The sequence below is a fragment of the Nesoenas mayeri genome (genome assembly GCF_963082525.1).
Source record: "Nesoenas mayeri genome assembly, chromosome: 25".
Classification (NCBI taxonomy): Eukaryota; Metazoa; Chordata; class Aves; order Columbiformes; family Columbidae; genus Nesoenas; species Nesoenas mayeri.
Window position 1 is genome coordinate 4,570,410 of NC_137549.1, and position 14,307 is coordinate 4,584,716.

General features: G+C 50.6%; 1 protein-coding gene across 1 annotated transcript; it reads left to right on the top strand.

The window, feature by feature from the left end:
- Window positions 1-97: 97 nt before the first annotated feature.
- Window positions 98-13,961, top strand: SIN3B (SIN3 transcription regulator family member B; the record flags this gene model as incomplete). The annotated part of the gene is made up of 19 exons (XM_080359531.1): window positions 98-193; window positions 656-762; window positions 1,158-1,311; window positions 2,209-2,469; window positions 2,866-3,009; window positions 3,257-3,379; window positions 3,777-3,866; window positions 4,283-4,401; window positions 4,905-5,112; window positions 5,399-5,515; window positions 5,857-6,095; window positions 6,901-7,084; window positions 7,303-7,897; window positions 8,360-8,529; window positions 9,029-9,202; window positions 9,446-9,538; window positions 9,835-9,929; window positions 10,379-10,583; window positions 11,404-13,961. The coding sequence occupies 19 exons, from the start codon at window positions 98-100 to the stop codon at window positions 11,632-11,634; spliced, it is 3,405 nt and encodes a 1,134-aa protein (XP_080215657.1). The 3' UTR covers window positions 11,635-13,961.
- Window positions 13,962-14,307: the final 346 nt, after the last annotated feature.

Here is a 14,307-nt window from a genome sequence, read left to right on the forward strand (position 1 = left end):
GTGCGCGCTGACGCAACGCCCCGCACGCGCTGACGGCGGGGGGAGCGGGGCGGGGGGGGGCGCGGCGCGGCGCGCGCGCTGCTGCCCGACTCCCAACATGGCGGCGGGGGGCGGCGGCGGCCGCGGGGGCAGCGCCCCACGGTGGGGCGGAGGAGGCGGCCGGGCCGCGGCGCAGGAGAAGCTGCCGGTGCATGTGAGTGCGGCGAGCGGGGCCGCCGGGATTTCTACCCTCTCCTCCCTCCCACCCCGCCAAGGGCCACCCCCCGGGAGCTGTCCCGCCCGCTCCCCCGCGGGCTGTCCCCAGGCTGTCTCCCCGCGGCGCCCCCGCCCTCCTCTCCCCCCCCCGGTACCGCAGGGTCCCCTGGGGCCTGCGCCCTCCTCCCGCGGTACCGTCAGCCCCCCCCCGGGCCTGTTCCCCGGTTCCTGTGCTGTGTCCCCCCCTCCCCGGTACCGCGGGCATCCTCCCGGGGCCTTTTCCGTCCTTCCCGGTACCGGCCCCGCCCTCTCCACAGCCCCCGGTACCGTGCGCCCCTCCCCGGGCTGCTGCCCCAGCGCGCTGCCGTGGGGCTCCCCCCGGGGCTGTCCCTCCGTGTCCGGGGAGCCCCTGTCCCCACACCGGGGTCCCCCGGGGCCTCACCGCCCTCTGGCCCCGCAGGTGGAGGACGCGCTTTCCTACCTGGACCAGGTGAAGATTCGCTTCGGCAGCGACCCCGCCACCTACAACGGCTTCCTGGAGATCATGAAGGAGTTCAAGAGCCAGAGGTGAGAACCAGGGCGGCTTTGGGGGGTCCCCAGGTTCACCCACCTCCTGTGGCAGCACATTGCAGGGCTCTGGCCAGCCCGTCGTTGTCCACACGCGAAATCCACAGGAAAAGATAAATGTATTTTTGCTTCCCGCTCAGCCTGGCAGCTCCGGGCGATGCCAACGTGCCCGTTTCGGGTGACACGCACACTCGCATCCCCTCACTGTGGGTGACACTCCCAGCGCGAGGCTGCAGCACTCACTCCATCTCCTTGGGCTAATATTTAGGTCCAAGGTTCCTAAACTTGCTTGTTAAAAAATGGCATTTCTAAGAAGCCGGATGCTTCACGTCATTTTCTAGGTGTAACTCGTGTTTCTAATTTGGACGCAAGTAACAAACTCTTCTCAATTGCAGCATCGACACACCTGGAGTGATCCGACGTGTCTCGCAGCTTTTCCATGAGCATCCCGACCTCATCGTAGGATTCAATGCTTTCCTGCCTCTGGGCTACAGGATCGAAATTCCAAAGAACGGGAAGTTAAGTATCCAGTCACCTTTGAATAGTCAGGTAGGTTATAGAGCTCATGTTCTGTAATCAATTCTGTTACCTGTGTCAGTATTCGCATCTCTTGCACACGTTAGGCTCTGTAGATTTACTTGTGTTGCATATTGCTAAAGGTTTACATGCTTTTTGAAGTGTATTTTGAGTATAATATAAATTTAACTATTAAATCTCAAACCAGATGTTAGTTCAGCTCACACAAGAATGATGTTCTTGCATGAAGTGTCACTTTAGTCACATTGGAAATTGTAATTGGCTTGACATATTTCTGTAAATTCGTAATACACGGTATGTGTAGTGACAAATTTCCAGGAGAAATCCTGGTAGAATCCCATTTCCAGCCCTCCACGGAGAAACTGGAAATGTGTTTAGGTCACAGGCAAAACACGCATGTCAGGTATTGCCATGCGATTGCAAACATCCCGCAGTGAAATACGCTGTTGTAATACAGGTGGGTACATACTGGCCTCAGCTTCTCTTTTGTTGTTGTCGTGTGGCTGTGGAGGCTGAATTCTACTGATAAACTTGTGGTTTAACTCTAATTAGTAGCAGTAAATATCTTTTAGATCTCGGTTCCCTTAGATCTCTCTGTTGCTTAGAAATGTATCTTTCATACGGTTCTTAAAACTGCTGGTTCCTCTGAAATAAACCAGTAGCAACAGGAATCGCGCTGCGTGGTGTTTGGGTAATGGATAGCGGGTAAAGGCAGAAATGAGGCAGATGCTTCATAAGCCAGATACAACTTAGGGGATTTTTTTAACTGATGGTGCTAATAAACCAGGCAGGGAAATCTATTGGCTAATTAGATAGTTTTTTCCCCTTTGTGTGGTAATCTGTAGCTGAACAGCGTGAAAACGCCGCTGCAGGTTGTTGTTGAACTGGCAGCTCTGTTTGTGCCCCCAGGCGCCCGCGGAGCCGCCCGGCGCTGTCCCCGGCAGCGGCCTCGTGCTGCATTACTCCCAGGAGAACTCGCACAACCACAGCGACTGCGCCGAGGAGTTCAGGCAGCAGCTCCCCTACAAAGACGACAAGTCCCAAATTCCTCTGGAGTCCGATTCCGTGGAGTTCAATAACGCCATCAGTTACGTGAATAAGATCAAAACGCGTTTCCTCGACCACCCGGAAATTTACAGATCCTTTTTAGAAATTCTTCATACTTACCAGGTAAGAATTCTGCCGTTCAGGAGATTTGGGTCTTGTGCTGTAGCTGTTTGAGCGGTTGTTGTCGATTGAAGCGTCTCCCTGTTGAACAGTCTCACACGGCTCCCAGGCCCTTGTCCAGCAATCGCCTCAGATACTCACACAAAATGACAAAAGTGTGAGAACTGAAGAGCTCTGCAGCGTCTGAGGTGTGAAGGGGTTGTCTCTGGCTCTGTCTTCACCAACTTTCAGTTGATTTAGCGATATTTTGTGCGAAAGGATTCACTGGAAGAACCTTGTGCTATCCGGTCGTTAGTTCAAGCTGCGTAGCATATCTTTTTTGGCTGAGTTGATGAGTTTTCTTGCGGAACGAGGTATGTTTTTGACTCTATTTAACATCTGTGCATCTCTGGTTGTCAGAAAGAACAGCTGAACACGAAGGGCCGGCCTTTCCGAGGCATGTCGGAGGAAGAAGTGTTCACTGAAGTGGCAAATCTGTTCAGGGGACAGGAGGATCTGCTTTCAGAGTTCGGACAGTTCCTCCCGGAGGCCAAAAGGTCCTTGGTATGTGTGTGTGTAAAACAAGGCAGAATATTGAACATTCTCTGTATGCAGAATGCGTGAAGAAGCTTTAGGGATGCAAAACATTATGGAAAAACAGTCAATATGTGAACTTTGCTCCTTTTCATTGTTTGGAATGACACAGAACAGGTGACTTACCTACACGTTCTCTCTCCTGTTCTGATGTATTTGGTTCTTTGTTTGCACCAGTCAAGAAGAGAACGCTGAAAACGTTCTTTATTTACCTCAGTTCACAGGGAATGGACCGTGCGAGGTGAACAGTGTCCAGAAAACAGAGCACGAGAAGAATCTGGAACACAGCAAGAAGCGATCCAGACCGCTGCTGCTGCGGCCCGTGTCCGGCCCGGCCAAGGTAAAAACATTGTGTTTAGGTAATTGCTGAGGTAAAGTTGCCACGAGTAGCATCTTTGAGGTCTATATGCGAAACAAAATTTCAGAGTTATTTTTAAAATAATAATTACTGTAGAAAAAGGGAATTTTTAAAGTGTGGCTGGTTACGTTGAATACAAAAAAATCACCTTCTGGAAGGGGCCAGTTTGTTGCTTCTGCAGATAAATCTTCATTTGGAATTCTTTCTCTAGTGATCCTTGTATTTGTTCTCTTCTCCTGAGCTTAGTGGCCTTGACACAGCCTCGCCAGACCGCTCTTTGGGAAACAGCGCGTTTCAGCCTTTGCAGAGTTGTTACGTGTCAGCCAAGTGGAATCTGATGGCGTTTGAGTCACGTTTTAACTGCTTGTTCTTTTAACAGAAGAAAATGAAACTGCGAGGTACCAAAGACCTGTCGGTAGCGACAGTGGGCAAGTACGGCACGCTGCAGGAGTTCTCCTTCTTCGACAAGGTCGGTGCTGGGCCTGTGCTCACGTTCTGAGGGCTAATTTTCAACCATTTATATGGTTATTAATTGCTTGCTTCCCTGTGCAATCTGTATGCCAGCACTTGGCAATTACCTGATTTGTCAAGTGATAGAAAATAGATGGGTTTGGAAGACAAATAGAAACCACTAATTAACCTTTTCCTGAATGCTTGTCTCTCACAAACCCATTTTTCTCTACTTTTCAGTGATGTTTCCTCATGGTACCATTTGCGGTTACCAGATTATTCTTTGAAACTGGGCGTTTTTGTGCAATTTTTACTAAAATGTTGCAGTATAGACAGGGGTTTGTCGCTGTTCCCACGGTTCAGACCACTTGGAACGTGAACACTGAACAGATGTGTTCAAGCAATGTGACTGTTTCTCTCCCAACCGTGCTGTAGGTGCGGAGGGTGCTGAAGAGTCAGGAGGTGTATGAAAACTTCCTCCGCTGCATCGCTCTCTTCAACCAGGAGCTGGTCTCCGGCTCTGAGTTGCTCCAGCTTGTTACACCATTTTTAGGGTAAGTTCCTGACTGTCTTCTCTGCTTTGTTGGACTTTTGATGTCTTAGTCTGTCACTGTTCAGTAGACATTGTGACCTTTGTTACTTTAGATTTAACTTCAGAAATACCTCCTAGGTAGCGTGCAGGACATTGAAGGCTTATCCAAAAAGAGGAGTGATAAAATTGGAATGTTTTAACATATCTACGCAGCTTTTAAAGAGCGTTTTGGGGAGGATATTTTCCTCTCTGTGTCCAGTTGAAAGCCTCACAAGAAGCAGAATACCCAACATTATGCTAAATCATTGGGGACAGGGGATCTCGTGGGTTCTGGAGGGTGATCTCTGTTCACACTCCCTGTGCCGATCTCTCCGAATATAACACGGGGTAAAGGTGCAGTCTCAGAGCTGTGGGAAGGATGGCTGGTTCTAGCTCTGCTGCGAGTCGCTCGCGCTCTTTGCCTTCCAACGAAAGGGGAGAAAATCAGGGAGAAATAACCAAATCCGCTTCCTTGTGTTTTTGAAGGAAATTCCCAGAACTCTTCGCACAGTTCAAGTCTTTTCTTGGCGTGAAGGAGCTTTCATTCGCTTCTCCGCTGAGCGACCGATCTGGGGACGGAATGAGCCGGGAAATCGATTACGCTTCCTGCAAACGCATCGGCTCGAGCTACCGGGCTCTGCCAAAAACTTACCAGCAGCCCAAGTGCAGCGGGAGAACAGCCATTTGCAAGGAGGTACTTGGGGATCACACCTTTTGTGGATTCTTTGCTTTTCTGCTGATGAGCCAGCTCCTCAGAGCAGTTGTTCATCCCATTTATTGAAACGAGTATTCCCAGGCATTTCATTAATTTTATCTAAACCCATCTCAAGTAATATCTTTGGGTTTAATGTCTTTCGAGTCTGTGTGCATACAGAAATGTGTTCCTATAGACAGACTAGAACATTAAATAGCCTGAAGTGAAGAGAACGGCTCTGGGCTCGTGCGGCTCTGCTCAGTGTCGCGTCTCTGCGCTCTTGCAGGTGTTAAACGACACCTGGGTTTCATTTCCATCCTGGTCTGAAGATTCCACTTTCGTCAGCTCCAAGAAGACGCCATACGAGGAGCAGCTGCACCGCTGCGAGGACGAGCGGTTCGAGGTACCTCCGCCTCCCCAGGGAGAAAAACCTCTCGCTAGAAGGATTTTGACTCAATTCATTGGTGGCCAAATACTGAAAGTTGTATTTCTCGTTGCTGGTTTGAGCTAGAGTTTTGTTTTGCGCTTGCTTGGAGTCTAATAGTTCTTTCTAGGCATGAGTCCCGTTCTAAAAAGCACGTTACCTTTGGGAGAACGGGTATATCTTCCCATAAAAAACCTTTGCCGATGCTTCTTAGCTCTACCCAGCAGGGTTGGAACGCACAGCACAGCCCTGAACGCCGCTGCTCTTGGTTTTCCGGCCGCGTCTGTGCTTACACGGTGTCTCTTGTGAACTCTCTGCAGTTGGATGTTGTCCTGGAGACCAATTTGGCCACGATCCGCGTCCTGGAGAGCGTGCAGAAAAAGCTGTCCCGCCTCACTCAGGAGGATCAGGAGAAGTTCCGTCTGGACGACTGCTTGGGAGGAACGTCGGAGGTGATCCAGCGCCGGGCCATCTACCGCATCTACGGGGACAAAGCACCAGAGATCATCGAAAGTCTAAAGAAAAACCCTGTTACTGCAGTTCCTGTTGTTCTGAAGAGGTAATTCCTGTTCTGTGTTCACTGGGGTCTTTAAGAAGCTGATCCGGGATGGTAAAGCCTGATTTCTGCCAAAATTAAGTGGCTTGGTTTTCACTTCTGTAGATTTTAATGCAGAATTACGAAATAAAGTAGGTTTTTGTTAATTTTAAAGCGACAGATGTTTTAGCAGATGTTTAGAAATACCTAGAAAGATTTCAGGAGCTTATTGAAGATGCTGCTTTCTAAAAATATTTCCGCAGCCTATTGAAAATGCTTCTTTCTGTGTTTAAACTTCTTGGGCTGTGCTTGAAGCAAAGCCACAATTTTTGGTTAGATTTGGAACTGAGCTGGTTTTGAGTTTGAAGTCCATCCTGTTTCTCTGCCTTTCTGGTGGGTGGTTGTGGTGCTTCAGTTACCGTAAAAAACAAACCTAACCAAACCAAACCAAACCTAACCAAACCCAACCCAACCCAACCCCAAACCCAACCCAAACCCAACCCAACCCAACCCAACCCAACCCCAAACCAAACCAAACCAAAGGAACTCTTTGCAAAGCAGAAAGATTCTGTGGAGGAGCTCTGGGAGGAAGCTCGAGTGTTGGAAGCTGTTGCGGATTTCTCCCCCCAAGAATGGTTAAACAACTGTTTTCTGTAGACGCTGTTTCGAAGGATAACTCATCTTTGGTGGTGGTGCTTTATTGATTGATTTATTACCCCCAGGAACCCTGGGAGAGTTTGGTGCATGACAGTTGGCTACACTAAAAAGGCTTTTGCGTGTATTTCTCCGCTTGTCTCTTTGAACTGAAGTGGATTCTACACTTATGCAGGTTGAAAGCGAAGGAGGAGGAATGGCGAGAGGCCCAGCAGGGCTTCAACAAGATCTGGCGGGAGCAGTACGAGAAAGCCTACCTGAAGTCCCTTGACCACCAGGCTGTCAACTTCAAACAGAACGACACCAAAGCCTTGCGCTCCAAGAGCCTGCTGAACGAAATCGAGAGCGTCTACGACGAGGTGCGTGCGCTGGTAACTCATCCGTCCTGTTCGCCATTTGTTTAGTGTTATCCAGACGTTTACGTAGCACCTGGGCCCTTGTTGGTGTGGAATGCTCTGAGGAGCTCTCGGGCGAAAACGGCCCGAGCACAGCGTTAATCTTGGCTTATTTCTTCTGGCAGGAATGGCTCCTGAGCATGGAGCGGAAGGATCTTTATCTCTTTATCTCTTGATTACAGCATCAGGAGCAGCATTCGGAGGGGAGAAGTTCGTCCACAAATGAGCCTCATCTTATCTTTATCTACGAAGACAAGCAGATTTTGGAAGACGCGGCATCTCTCGTCAGCTATTACGTCAAACGGCAGCCTACGATCCAGAAGGAGGATCAAGCCACCATCCGGCAGATAGTGCATCACTTCATACCGGAGCTTTTTTTCTCTCAGCCCCCTGAGCACAATATTTCTGAAGAATCGACAGATGAGGACAGAGAAAACCATCAGGGGCAGAGCCTGGAGACGCCTGAGCTGCGGAAAAAACACGTGCCTGGGCCTCCGAGCAGTCCCGTGGAGGCCAAAGCCACCTTCTGCGATGTGACGGCGGCTGAGCCCCACAACGCTCTGGATGATGTTTACAGCCTCTTCTTTGTCAATAACAATTGGTATTTCTTCCTCCGCCTTCACCAGACTCTGTGCTCAAGGCTGCTAAAGATTTATCGTCAGGCTCAGAAGCAGCTTCTAGAATATCGGACTGAAAAAGAGAGAGAGAAGCTCCTTTGTGAGGGAAGAAAGGAAAAAACCAATGATCCAGCCATGGAACTAAGGCTGAAGCAACCAAGTAAGAATCCCCTGGGACATAGTTGGTTCTTCATGCTCTGGTTGTTAGCGTTTGATCTTTAGATCTGAGTCACTGAGCCCAGCAGGCAAGTCTGTGAGGAACACAGAGGCGCAGACCTCTGCTGTCGTTGTGATTTGTGGATAATTTGTGTTCCAAATCAAACAGGATAGCACGTTTGTCATTTACCTTCTGAGGGCTCTCGTGCATAGTTCATAGAGCCTTCATGCACGCCCACTGTTGGCAGCTGTTCTGAGGGGTCTCACGTTAATCTGCTGCTTAGATTTCAAACAAAGTTGACCACACAAGGTGGTCACAGAAGCACGTGAGATCAAACTGTTCCAGTCTCAGCGCTTCTTACCGTGATCTGTCCATAAACACATTAGTGATACTGAATGTCCTGGTGACGTCCCTCGTATCTTTTGGCTTCGCTTTGCCTCTTACCTCCACTTTTCCCCTCCGCAGGTGAGGTGGAGCTGGAAGAATACTACCCCGCCTTCCTGGACATGGTGCGGAGCCTGCTGGACGGGAACATCGACCCCACGCAGTACGAGGACACACTGAGGGAGATGTTCACCATCCACGCCTACATTGGCTTCACTATGGACAAGCTGGTGCAGAATATTGTCCGCCAGGTAGCTCGTTTGGTCCTGTGCTGAGTGTTTATGGGCTGTGCATCTCCCTTGAGTAGCCACACAGGTTTCTGACAACCCTGTAGTGCAAGGACGCACTAAACTTAAAGCAAATTCATAGAAAAGTGATATATATGTAGGGGAAACACACTATCAGAAGTTTGGTGAGATAATTCAGCTTCAGTACGGGGATCACCTTAAGGGATTTACTCTTCCTGGCCTTTTCCAACATTTGCTAAGTTCTAGTCTTTCCAAAATTCTTCAATTCCCAAACTACACCTAAGACAAAGAGGGCCAGCCCTTTTTACTCAAACCTAGCTGTAGTTTTGTTAGAGCTAAGGCACATCAGTCCCTCACTCTCCTCCGCTTCTTTATTGCAAAGTAATGAAACAGGCGAAGTCTCTGGGGTGACAACTTTGTTACTTCATGCGAGATGTGATGCTGTGCTGAGTTTCGCGCTCCTTCTTGTGAGTTGCTGACTGAATCCCCATTTTCCTGGCAGCTTCACCACCTGGTGAGCGACGACATCTGCCTGAAGGTCGTGGAGCTGTACCTGAGCGAGAGGAAGCGCGGAGCCGCCGGGGGGAACCTGTCCTCCCGCTGCGTGCGCGCCGCCAAGGAGACCAGCTACCAGTGGAAGGCTGAGCGCTGCATGGCCGATGAGAACTGTTTCAAGGTAAGAATTTGCTTGGGAAAAACGGGTTTGGAAGCTCCAAGGCCACGGTGGGGACGGCGATATGGAGAGAGGGCACCAAAACGGGAGCACAGACAGGAAAGCGACATGCCGTATTGGCTCCCTGAAAAGCCCACTGCTTACTCCTCTCCTAGCTTGGATGGGTTGTCCAAATGATTCGTGAATATCCAGCATTTTATTGGGAACCCACGTGGCCAATATCTTGTGCCTGTAACTTTATGACAGGTGATGTTCCTTCAGCGGAAAGGACAGGTGATCATGACCATTGAGCTGCTGGATACGGAAGAAACCCAGACAGAGGATCCTGTGGAGGTCCAGGTGAGATCACAGTGACCGTGGAGTCTGCTGCACCACGGACACAGCAGATGCTTGAGAGCGCTCTCCCGCTTCCCTGTTCCAAAACGTGAGACTTTGGCAGGAGAAGCGGTGGGAAGATTCCACGTGGGGCTGTGGGCACTGACAGCAATGGGTGTGTTAACAAAAGAGCTTCAAACGCAAATCAGCTCGGAGTTGAGCGCGGTACCAGCAGCTGCTTAAAAACCAGCTTGGAAATCAACTAGTTCTTTGCAGTGATGAGACCGAAATCCAACTTGAAATTTGTGTCTCTTGTGTAGCACCTGGCGAACTACATGGAGCAGTACGTTGGGGTGGAAGGAGCTCCCAACAACCAGAATGACGGCTTCCTATTGAAACCCGTCTTTCTGCAAAGGTGAGCGGGTTCCCCCTCCTGAGCTGCCCCTGCAGCAGCTGCTGCGGCCTCTGCACGCGTGGCCGTGGCTTTAGGTGATTTTAGGTGCTGACACAGGCATCTCTTAGGAAACACACTCACTTTGAGGTCCAGAGGGGCTGCTGGAGCCCAGCGCGCCGCGCTATGAGTGCTGAAGGAAAGATTTATGACCGCTGCACTGAGATTTGTTCGTGAAACAGTGTTTAGAATGGAGTGGGACTGTGTAAGCGGTCACTTTTAGGAGCAATTTAAAGTCTAATTTGTTCCCATTTCGCTAAATATTTGTCAAAAGTGCACGGAGGAAGATCCGGGAGAAAGTCTGAAAACTATATGTAGATATACAGATTTCATAGTTGTGCTGCCAGCTCTGCTAGGTGAAGATACGGATAACCAAGTGTGATACGTGCTCCCTAATCCTCCTTTTCTTCTAGAAACCTCAAAAAGTTCCGCAAGTGGCAGTGCAAGCAGGTGAGAGCTCTGCGCAGCGAAGTGAAGAGCTCCTGGAAGAGGCTGATCGGGGTGGAAAGCGCCTGCAACGTGGACTGTCGGTTCAAGCTCAACACCCACAAGATGATGTTCATCATGAACTCGGAGGATTACATGTACCGGCGGGGAGCGCTGTGCCGCGCCAAGCAGGTGCGCGTCCCGGCCGCCGCGCTCGGGCAGCCACGGGGGTTGAGGGTGGGAGCCGGGAGTCGGGTCTTGGGGCTGAATTCTTGCAAATTACACCCAGAAGTTGCTGCTTTGTGTTGGACGGAGGGCTGGTGAACACTCTGTGCTTTGGGTTAGTCCAGCAGCCTTCACTGTGCAAATTTCACTTCACACTGTGCGCGTCCAGAGAAGAGCAACACGACTGGGGAAGGGACTTGAACATAAGACCTATGGGGAGAGGCTGAGGGAGCTGGGCTTGTTTAGTCTGGAGAAGAGGAGGCTCAGAGCTGAGCTCAGCACTCTCTAGAACTACCTGAAGGGCAGTTCTAGCCAGGTGGGGATTGGGCTCTTCTCCCAGGCATCAGCAATAGGACAAGGGGCCATGGGCTTCAACTCTGCCAGGGGAAATTGAGGCTGGAGATGAGAAAGCAATTCTGTGCAGAGAGTGGTCAGGCATTGGAATGGCTGCCCAGGGAGGTGCTGGACTCGCCGTCCCTGGAGGTTTTTAAAGTGAGGTTGGACATGGCGCTTAGTGCCATGATCTAGTAAACAGACTAGAGTTGGACCAAGGGTTGAACTCGATGATCTTTGAGGTCTTTTCCAACCCAATCGATTCTGTGATTCTGTAATTTTAAGGGGGAGTGGCAAAGTTTAGGGAGTAGAGATCTTTAGGTGCAGGTATGCGGTTTGGTCTGTTTTCGGTTGTGTTGTGTTGGAGAGTGGGCGCATCTCAGACCTACAGAGAGGCGAAGGGTTTGGCTCTTTCCCAGAAACCTCTCGGTGATCCTCACTGTCCCGTTCTCAGGTGCAGCCCATGGTGCTGCTGAAGCATCACCAGCAGTTTGAAGAGTGGCACAACCGCTGGCTGGAGGAGAACGTGACCATGGAGGCGGTTGATGTTGTTCAAGACTGGCTGATGGGAGACGAAGACGAGGAGATGGTGCCATGCAAAACAACGTGTGAGACGGTGAACGTCCACGGGGTCCCGGTGAACAGGTACAGGGTTCAGTACAGTCGCCGTCCAGCGTCACCCTGAGCACAGACTTGTTCCTGCGACCACGCCGAGTAGGAGCGTTGCTGGTGAAACACATTTACTCTGAGAATAGTGGTGGGAATGCAATGTATGTATTCGTGATATTTATCCAAACAGCATTTTACTTTGGATTATGATGTATTTTCCATATGGCGTAGACTTGTCTCCTTGCAGTGTAATCCTCCAGCCGTCATGAAGAGACTTTTAACAGCTTTGTGGGACGAGGGCTCTCGGCATCGCCGCGCACTTTTTGGTAGTTTCCTGGTGTTCCTTCCAGTCCGTACTGGAAGGCTGAGTGAGGCAAACTGGGCAAACTACCGCTTGTGGCTTGGCCGGAGATGGAGCTGGGCTGGTGGTAGAGCAGACGTTGGCAGCTGCTTCCACTCCAAAGGGTTTAACGTTCCCTATCTTCCTGAATTTGTGCCGTCTTGGAGCCTGCAGAACTCTTCAGTTGTAACCTCTGAGTGCCGGGGGGCTGAGAGCACTTTGGCACAGCCGCTTCGTTATCTACGTGTACTAATGAGGCAACAGGTGCAGTATCTGTTACTGGTGCTCTGGGGAGAGATGCCAAAACTGAGAGAAGGGGGAGCGGCGTACGAAACGCTCCGACTCTCATCCATTTCAGTATTTTGGAGCATGAGCCAAGGGGAAGGAACTTTGAGCCGCGGTGATTTGCGGCACCAGGCGCTGAGGCGAATGCGCCGCCTGCCGCGGACCCTGCTGGATCTGGAGCTGCACGGAGCGCGTACCTGGGGAGGAACGTCTGTCGTGAGGTCTGGCCTTTTTTACTTTCAATCTCTTTTATTTTGCATGTCGACGGCAGCCTCCAGACTGCGTTCTCAGGCGCTTCGCGTTCCTTGCGCGCCCGGACTCCGTGGTTCTGCTGGGTTGTGCCACGCAGAGAACAGCAGCAGATGGAGCTCTTGCCGCGCGGTTTGCGCCGGCTCGGAGGTTTGTCCCGGATTCTTGGCCGTTTCTGCTGGGTCAGCACAGCTGCTGCGTTCCCAGCGACACATGGAAATCTGTACGGGCAGAGCTGGATCCAGCCACAGCCGCGCTCGACGCTTTTCTGCTGAACGTCGACTTCTCTCGAAGCTTTTTATGAAATGAAACCTAGCAAAAAAAGTACCCTGAACCGTGCAGAACACTACGCTGTTAATTGTCTGACTTTAATCTATTAACAAATCAAGAGAATGGAGTTATGTCTGTCCTGCAGCCCCGCCGTGACCTCGCTGGTTTTTCGGGCCGAGGGCGACCCACACTGTCCATGTGTCGCACACGTCGTGTCTCGGGGCAGGTCCGGCCGCCTCTCCTCTCCGCTCCCAACTCTTTCCAGGCTTCTGGGGCAATAACCCCCTCAGCCCCACGATATTTTTTTTGTGGTTTTGATTTTTAGGTTATAATTTCTGCCAGACAAAGCAGCAGCCTGTAGGATCTGTCCTGGGTTGTTTCCACTGTACAGCATTTGGTTTTGCAATTGTCTCACTTGACAGTAGAAAACTTGGCCTTGGGGGTACGTTTAATAGAAAACTGTACTGACTCTTTGTCTTTTTTTTTTTGCAAAATAAGCGGTAGGAGGGAAGGCGGGAGGCACAACCCTTGCACAAGCGCTGCCAGCGAGGGCTGGGCATCCACAACTCTTCTTCTCGTTGTCTGGGTCTGTTCAAATGCTGGTTACTGAAAGGATCTGAAGGTTCTTCCCGTGCCCGCCCTGCGGTGAGTGATGAAGGACGCCGAGCGCGTCGTCTCACCAGCGAGCACAGAATATTCCCCTCTTTGCTTCCAGACAGCTCCACGAACCCACCTCTCCGCCGCCTTGCGTGGAGATGACAACCGTGCCAAATTTTATGGTTTTACGATACGGAAAAAATGTTTACTAGAAAATAGGTTGCAACTCGTCGCTTAAAAACGCGTTTGATTCCAAGTGTGCCGCGGTGCACGGGGGGCGATGCGCCCGTGCACCATCGTCGTCCATCTCCCCATTTTTAAGTGTACTTCAGGTATTTTTAAGCATCCTTATTTTGTAAACCTTAATTTATAATCTGAAGGGATGGAGCGAGACGTTGGCCCCGGGCAGCGCTGTTGTCCCAGAGGGTGGCAGGAGCACAGGACGGGTGCAGCGCTGTTTGGAGCAGCTTTGCTGGGCTCGGGGTTTCAGCTCCACGCTGGGTCTCTGCCGGCGCCACCTGGATTCAAGAGTTTGTTCTTCCATTTTTTTGAAGGATCTTTGCTTTTGGGCTTGTAATTGCTTTGCCAGCTCTTTGAATGTAGTTTTTTTTAATATTTATTTGCACATTCAAGTCAAATAAAATATTGATTTTAAAAGTCGAGCGGCTCTCGCTGTTTGAAGTTTGCTGTAGATTAGTGTAAAGTTTCTGACGGTCCCCACACCTTTTGCCATGAGAGGTGTGGTACAAAAACAAGGTCCAGGCCTGGCCTCCAATTACTCGCACGCTAAAAAACAGGCGTTCAAGGAAAGCGACTGATTCCAGTCCCGAAATCTATAAGCACATCTGCTACAGGTTAAGACAATACAACTGCAACCATGAAAATAACCCTCCACCCGCCTTTCCCTCAACCTCCCAAATTCCTGGGTAATAACATGTGTAGCTGTTCCCTGCGAGCTCTGCGCAACAAATGGATGTGTAGATTCTGCAGATGAAGCTTGCGGTGATG